Genomic DNA, 8395 nt, shown 5'->3' on the forward strand with positions numbered 1-8395 from the left:
CATGCCTTCCAGCTGGCAGGAGGAAGGCACAAAAGGCCTGGCCCAGCGTCTCTGAAGGTGTGGGGAGCCGGCACGGCCATGGCATACTCAGCCCCAGGGCGCCTTATGTACCATGCCAGCTCAGCCTGGTTCAGTGACCCTGAGTTGGGGGGGTGAAAGGATTGAGAGAAGACACACTTCAGCTCCCTACCTTATTTTTGTTTTTTGGCCTTCTTACTTTTGCTTTTTAAACTTAACTTCTTATTTTCTTTTTTTTAAAGCTTACTCTCTGCGCGCCTTGGAGCCTCCTTTCACCTGACCACTTTTTAAATTCCCCCGAACTCAGTCCCTGGTCGGGCACCATGAAGGGAAGTCTCTGAGAGCTGCCATCACACTTCCATTGTCCTGTCATTGACCAGAAAGAACTTAGTCACGTGGACACACCTAACTGCGAACTATGCTGAGCAGTGTGTTCTGGGTAGTCATGTACCCCACTCAGAACTGAGGGTTTATTTTTTTTTAAAGTGATATTGGGAGCCAGTTGGCAGTGCTGCCACAGTTACAGAGCTCTCTTGAAAGGAAATGTCTTCTTATGGCCCAGGGTGAACCAAATGGAGTCCTTCACGTTGGAATCAACCTCTTTTTCTCTGTAGGCGACCATGTCTGAGTCTGGGCACAGTCAGCCCGGGCCCTATGGTATAGAGAGGCGGCGACGGTGGAAGGACCCTGGCCCCGGCGGCCCCCAGAATCTCTCTGGGCCTGGTGGTCGGGAGAGGGATTACATTGCACCATGGGAAAGAGAGAGAAGGGTGAGTTTCTAGTCCCAAGGACAGCATTTCTGTATCCACTCATTCCACAGATGTTTATGGAGCACCGGCCATGTGCCAGGCACTAATCTAGATGCTGGGGATATTGTGAACAAAACCAGCTGCCCTCAGGGAGTAAAAAGGTAGAGGGTGGAAAAGGGAGCTGTGTCTTAGATGAGGTGGTCAGAGAAGGCCTCTCTGAAGAGCAGAGACCCGAACAAGCACTGACAAAAACCTGAGTGAAGCCCTGGCTGGTTTGGCTCAGTGGATAGAGCCACAGCCTGCGGACTGAAGGGTCCTAGGTTCGATTCCGGTCAGTGGCACATGCCTGGGTTTTAGGCTCAATCCCCAGTTGGGGGCATGTAGGAGGCAGCCAATCAATGATTCTCATCATTGGTGTTTCTCTCCCACTGCCTTCCTCTCTGAAATCAATACAAAATATTTTTTTTAAATATATTTTATTGATTTTTTACAGAGAGGAAGGGAGAGGGATAGAGAGTTAGAAACATCAATCAGCTGCCTCCTGCACTCCCCCCACTGGGGATATGCCCACAGCCAAAGCACATGCCCCTGACCGGAATCGAACCTGGGACCCTTGAGTCTGCAGGCCGACGCTCTCTTCACTGAGCCAAACCGGTCAGAGCCAAAATATTTTTTTAAAAAGGATAATTTATTCACAGGGAGCTAGTGTCTTCCCTTGGGTCTAACACAGTCTTTCTTCTACACACATCTTCCTGGGGAATGATGCCATCTTCCTACACCTTCACATCCTGAACAAACAACTCGCAAATCTTTGCTTTGTCTCTGACTTGACTACTGAGCCCTGACAGCCTCCTAACTGGCCAGTGGACTCCTCACAACCTTCATGTCCCCTGCTGATCTCAGCATCTTCTGCCATTTCTCCTCCCAGTGGGGCTCATCCTGGACACCCGCCTCCCAATCTACGCCAGTCAGGCACCAGTGCTGCACATTGTGCCTCCTGAATATATCTCCTGCCCATCATCTTCTCTCCACCCTCACAGCCTCAGTCCCACGTATCATCTACTGCTTCCTGAACCTTCTCACCTGTCACCCTCCCTGGCCTCCTGGAAGCCCACAGCCTTTCCTCCAACAGTTCTCTTGCAACTGTCTTTCCAGAGCACTTGCATATCATCCTTTTGTTTTTTTTTCACAAGTGGCCAGTGAAGAGAGCATTGAGGGAGTTTAAGTAATCTTCAATATGTGGGAGAAGAAACAGATCCAGTGAGGGGTCAAGATTCTCCTGAGTTTAATCAAGAAACCAGAGAAAGAATAGGACTCAAACTCACATCTCCCTTTTCTCAAGCAGATTGGGGTGAGTCAGAAGAGGCACAGAGAGGGCAAGATGTGGGAATCAGTCCATGGGCTTGGCCAGCACAAGAGCAGGGCTGAGGAGAAGAGGGTCAGAATAGCAGGTGCTACCAGCAACTCTCAGGTGGTGAGCACCTGCCATGTGTCAGATGCCACATGGACAGGTGAATTCTGTCGTCTTTCAGACTCTTATATAATAGACTCACCAGGAGGAAACAGGCCTCAGTGAGGGTGGTTCTTCATACAACTCACAAGTGGCAGGGCTAGGTTTGAACCAAGATCTGTCTAGCTCCAGAGTCCTTGCTCCTTCTCCCGGGGCTTGTCTAGCAGAGGTAGCTGCACAGAGCCGTTGGCAACATGGGTTCTGGAGTCAGGCCGCCTGGATTCAGTTTTGCCTTCATTGCTTATAAGGCTGTGTGTCTAGCCCAGCCGTGGGCAAACTACGGCCTGCGGGCCAGATCCGGCCCGTTTGAAATGAATAAAACTAAAAAAAAAAGACCGTACCCTTTTATGGGATGGTGTTTACTTTGAATTTATATTAGTTCACACAAACACTCCATCGATGCTTTTGTTCCGGCCCTCCGGTCCAGTTTAAGAACCCATTGTGGCCCTCGAGTCAAAAAGTTTGCCCACCCCTGGTCTAGCCAGTTAACCTATCTGCCTCAATTGCTTATTTGTAAAGTGGAGATAATAATAGTATGTAACTGCCAAACCAGCGTGGCTCAGTGGTTGAGCATTAGCCTACAAACCAGGAAGTTTGATTCCCAGCCAGGGCACATGCCGGGAATCCCTAGTGTGGGGCGTGCAGGAGGCAGCCGATCAATGATTCTCATCATTGATGTTTCTGTCTCTTCCTCTCCTTTCCTCTCTGAAATCAATTAAATATTTAAAAAAAATAATAGTATGTATCTCACAGGATTGTTGGTAGGACTGAGGGAGTTAATGTATGAAAGCATTTAGAATAGTACCTGGCACATAAAGGCTTTGAGGGCCAGTGGAGTAACTGCCCTCCCTCACCACAGGATGGCAGCGAAGAGACAAGTGCCTCCATGATGCAGAAAACCCCCATCATCCTCTCCAAACCTCCAGCAGAGCGGGTGAGCAGGGAAGAATCTTGGGAGAGGGAGGCTGGGAGTAATTGGGTCAAGGATCTCTCCCACTGACTAGAACCTCCTCACTCGTAGTCAAAGCAGCCACCGCCTCCAGCAGCCCCAGCTGCCCCACCTGCCCCAGCCCCTCTTGAGAAGCCCATCGTCCTCATGAAACCACGGGAGGAGGGCAAAGGGCCTGCGGCTGCAACAAATGCCTCAGCCCCTGAGGGCACCACCCCACCACCCCCTGCAGCCCCCGTGCTACCCAAGGGGGAGAAGGAGGGGCAGAGACCCACACAGCCTGTGTACCAGATCCAGAACCGGGGCATGGGCACTGCCGCGCCAGCAGTTATGGACCGTGAGTTGGGACTGAAGAGAATCTGGTTGGGAGCTGGCGCCCTCTCACACAGACCCTCACTGCATCCTCTGTCTCCTGCTTTATTTCCAGCTGTCGTGGGCCAGGCCAAACTGCTGCCTCCAGAGCGCATGAAGCACAGCATCAAGTTGGTGGATGACCAGATGAATTGGTGCGACAGTGCCATTGAGGTACTGGGGGAATGGGTCTCTCTGTGCTTGAGCTTCCCCAGGTCCCACAGCCTCGCCTCCGTCACCCCATATCTCCAGCCTCTCGGTGGGCTACACCAGACAAGCTTTCAGGCAGTTGCAGCCATGAGAGGAAATGGATCCGAAAGTTCTCTCTGGCCAGGGCTGAATTTCAGTAGCTTCACTAGCTCAGCTGTACTGTTGGTAAAGTACTGAACCACTTTCATACTGGTTGGCTAAGAGGTGCTCCCACTGCCACCCAGATGCCTGGGGGTCTCCTGCGCCCTCCCACAGCAGGATGGCCTCCTGGACCCTGCTTCAGTCTCCCTCCTAACTGGTGGAAGCACTTGTTGTACCAGTGTGAACTGGTTTGAGTATCACTCCCCAGAGGTTCCCCCTCCATCCCAGCGCCCCTGCTCTAGTTCAGACCTCCCATTCCTGGACTACCTACCTACCTCCAGTCTCCGAGTCTTCATTCGCCTCTTCTGCTGCTCTCCCCCCATCCCCAGACCTGTCAGATCAGGCTCCTAGTAAGATTCACCCTGGTGTGCCCACAGCTTGGACTTATTGGGACAACATGCCAGGCCCACCTGTTACCTGGCTCCGCTGCCTCTGCGTGTCCTCTCTCACACTGATATCAACTGGGGAGTGTTTGGTGTTTTTTGGTTTGGTTTTGTTTTGTTTGAGGCAGTCCTAGCCGGTTTGCTCAGTGGATAGTGTCAGCCTGCAGACTGAAGGGTCCTGGGTTCAATTCCAGTCAAGGGCACATACCTCAGTTGCAGGCTCGATCCCCGGCCCTGATTGGGGGTCATGTGGAGGCAACCAATCGGTGTGTCTCTCTCACATCAATGTTTCTCTCTCTCTTTCTCCCTTCCACTCTAAAAAAATTAAAAGGAGCCATGTTCAGGCCCTATTCTTTTTTTAAAATATATTTTATTGATTTTTTTAAAAAAATATTTTTTTATTGATTTTCTACAGAGAGGAAGGGAGAGGGATAGGGAGCCAGAAACATCGATGAGAGAGAAACATCGATCAGCTGCTTCATGCAACACTCCCCACTGGGGATGTGCCTGCAACCAAGGTACATGCTCTTGACTGGAATTGAACCTGGGACCCTTGAGTCCACAGGCCAGCGCTCTATCCACTGAGCAAAACCGTCAGGGCAGGCCCTATTCTTTAGCATTGTAAAGATGCTCTGTATTTGTGTTATCTAGTGTGGTAGCCATTATCCTTGTATGTGACTATTGAGCACTTATCCACATGTCACAATTTGTGGCTAGTACAGCTGAGGAATTGGATTTTTAAATTTTGTTTAATTTTAACTTAAGTAGCCACATGTGGTCAGTGGACAGGACTAGCCCTAGATGTGCTGCTTTCATGTGTTCAGAGTTAGGCCGAGGATTAGCTGCCTTTTAAAAAAAAAGGGCTCTCCAGGTGATTCTAAGGGGCAGCAGCCACAGTTGAGGACATACAGTGAATCCTCACTTAATATCCTTGATAAGGTCTTGGAAACTGCGACTTTAAGCATAATGACGTATGATGAAACCGATTTTACCCTAAGCCAGTGGTCGGCAAGCTCATTAGTCAACAGAGCCAAATATCAACAGTACAATGAGTGAAATTTCTTTTAAGTGCTAAATTTTTTAAACGCAGTTTGCCGACCACGGCCTAATTGATATGAACAAGAGTTAAGTTCCTATGGCATATTTCTGGTCACAGAAACATCACCAAATTTCTAAATAAAGACCCAAAACACTTCTAATATTAAACATTGAAATGAATACTTTTATTAATCTTAAGGAACCCAAAGATTAATAAAAACAAGTCAGATATTTATTTTCCAACCCACTTATTCCATCCAGTTCAAGGTCACAGGTGAGCCTATTCCTGCAGCTCAGGCTCAAGGTGAGAACCCACCCCGGACAGGAGCCCTGCCATCGAAGGGCCACTCACACCCACACTCACACTCACACTCACACGCCAGTTCACCTAATGTGCACACCCCTGGGGTGTGGGAGGAAACCGGAGTCCTCATAGAAAACCCATGCAGACATGCAGAAAACATACAAACTCCACACAGATAGTGACCCTTGCTGGGAAATTATTTATTTTTTTCTTTCTCATTATCCTTATAACAAAATTATCCTTCTCAAGGACCTGCTCTATTTTATTCCTTTTCCTTGAGTAATGTCTCTTGTGCCCCCTGGTGGTGAAAGTCAGCAGAGTTGGCCCAGAGGTGAAGGTCTCATGAATTTCCAGAACTGAATCCCACAGAAAGAGCCCGCACGGACTGGCCTCCTGTCTCTGCACACCGCTCCCTTTCTCGTGCTTCCTTCCCGTGTTTTCCCGACCTGACTGTGCAGAGCACTTCCCAGGAGTCAGCTCTGACAGCCCTCAGTTACTGAACCTGTCCTGTGCTCCCCCTTCTCTCCCCAAATGCCAAGCTTCCCTTTTTCCCACTGAGTTCCTATTAGCTTCGTGACCTGGCCAGGCTCTTTTCTACTTCGGAATTCTCACATATGCTGTTCATTGTGCCCCAAATATTCTGTGTCTCCCAATGCGCGCGCGCACGTACACATATACACACACACAGAGGCCCTTTGCCCAACTGAGGCAAGAATCTTTTTCTTCATACCTGATAAGACAGGTGGGCAAGCCATGGAAGTCTGGGGCTCCCTCATCTCATTCCCACTCTAGCAGCTGACAGATTCATAAGGGCTGTATTCCTGCATCTTCCACAGTACCTGCTGGATCAGACTGATGTGTTGGTGGTTGGTGTCCTGGGCCTCCAGGGGACAGGCAAGTCCATGGTCATGTCATTGTTGTCAGCCAACACTCCTGAGGAGGACCAGAGGTGAGGGGACATCAGGTAGGAGTGTGGGGGGGCCAGGAGGGGAATGGGCACCCACCTGAGAGGGGAGGGCAGGCCTGGGTGTTCCTAGTGGTGTTACCAAGATCTTTGAGAGTTGCTTTCCCTCTCTTAGCCTCAATGTCTTCATAAGATGAGGACTAAGAGGGACGAGACTAAATTTTTGTGTAGTTCCAAGGTAACCAATCCTGGTCCTCCCTTCCTAACTGCCCCCGGAAAATGTTCAGAGCCCAGGCAGGAACTGGGATGGTGTACTCATTTGTCTTTGGATTGAGTCCACCTCAGTCTCAGCCCTGCTACTCACCAACTGGTTGACCTTGGCCAGGTCACTTCACCTCCCATGTCTCACTTCCTCATCTGTAAAGTGGGTTTTTGAAGTAAGATCAGGAAGGCCAACACTAACGAGAGCCTGGCACAGAGCAAATGCTCACGGATGTGGCTGATTCGGCCTGGGAAGTAGAATGTGAGAGAGATCTGGATGGAAGGCATGGGTTCTAGACCAGCCTCAGTCCTACATTCTTGAGTAAGGACGGGGTGTGATCGTGAAGATAAAGGATGAAGTCCCAGGAGAGGACTTGGTGGAGGAGGAGCTTAAGAACTAGGGACCAAAACTGAGGACAGAGAAGGAAAGGGAGAAAGGCAGGGATTAAAGAGTAGGAAGACTCAAAATGGGGGAAAAGAAGGGGTGGTAGCCACTTGGGTTATCTCAAAACAATAGTTTTGTTTTTTTAATAAAGCAGGTGATATCACCCTGCACTCCACAGATGGGCATCAGGGGATCCATGAGAAACACCCTAACAACAAATGCAGAATTTTACACCATCTGCAGTCAGGGGTTTCACCCAAGAAAGGGTCCATAGTTTCTACCGGATCTGGGTGGGGGCTGATGCAGACCCAGAAGAGGTTAAGGACCATCACTGTGAGAGCACATACCCACTAGAGCCGGAGTTGTGAGGTTCCCCTGCCTCCCAGTCGCCCCATCCCCTCTACTCACTCATGACTTCAGCTCAGCTGGGCTCCGCCCTGGAACAGCTCCAGCTCTCTGTCTCTCTACCCCAGCCTTCAACCCCACCTAACAATGTCCTGGTGACTCTCATTTCAGACTCCTGAGCCAGAATTCTATTGGCCTCGCTTGTTTTTTTGACCCCTGTCAGCCTGTGGCAAGGTGGACTTTGGTACCAACTTTTGTCATCAGGTCTCATAAGTTTGACCTCCTAATGACCTTTAGAATTCATCTGCTTCTCCTCCACTCCCACCTTCCTAGTTCAAGCTACTGCCATCTCCCCTGGAAGATGCCAAGACGTTTCCTAACTGGTCTCCCTGCTTTAGTTCAATTCAGCAAGCATTTATGGAGTGCTTACTGTGTGTCCGGCACTCTTCTGGGTCCTGGGGATGTCAGAGTAAACAGAACTGGCAAATGTATTTGTCCTTGCGGGACTTACATTTGTAATGGAGGAGATAGTAAGCTAACTAAATAAATACATTATTGGGCATGGTAGAAGATGATGACAAGGTGGGAAAGGACACAGGGAGGCAGTGTTAGGGCTACGTTACAGTCTTAAGTTGGGTGGTCAGGGAAGGCTTCACTAAGGGGCATTTGAGAAAAAGCAAACTTGGAGGAGGGAAAGCATTCCAGCCGGAGGCAGTGCGAACCTCTGGGGCGGGAGAGTGCCTGGCGTGTGTGCAGAGTGGCATGGAGGCCCCGCAGCTGGAGCAGGGTGAACAAGAAGGGGCGTTGGACATCAGGTTAAAGACACGGAGGCCCCAGAGTGCAGGGC

At 50.0% G+C, this 8395-nt stretch overlaps 1 protein-coding gene across 7 annotated transcripts in view; it reads left to right on the top strand.

Annotated features, from left to right (window-relative positions):
• Positions 1-8395, top strand: part of SMG9 (SMG9 nonsense mediated mRNA decay factor) — a 22561-nt gene that overhangs the window by 2766 nt on the left and 11400 nt on the right. For 6 of the 7 annotated variants that reach the window (XM_015560902.1, XM_015560903.1, XM_006759090.2 and 3 more), the window contains exons 2-6: positions 633-788; positions 3137-3211; positions 3299-3563; positions 3654-3751; positions 6490-6602. In XM_015560902.1, the coding sequence (XP_015416388.1) occupies positions 639-788; positions 3137-3211; positions 3299-3563; positions 3654-3751; positions 6490-6602 (701 nt within the window). In that variant the 5' untranslated portion in view covers positions 633-638. Of the gene's footprint in view, positions 1-632; positions 789-3136; positions 3212-3298; positions 3564-3653; positions 3752-6489; positions 6603-8395 lie in introns of those variants that run through there. The other variant, XM_015560904.1, reaches the window with a different exon arrangement.

This window comes from Myotis davidii, unplaced genomic scaffold (genome assembly GCF_000327345.1).
Source record: "Myotis davidii unplaced genomic scaffold, ASM32734v1 scaffold896, whole genome shotgun sequence".
NCBI lineage: Eukaryota > Metazoa > Chordata > Mammalia > Chiroptera > Vespertilionidae > Myotis > Myotis davidii.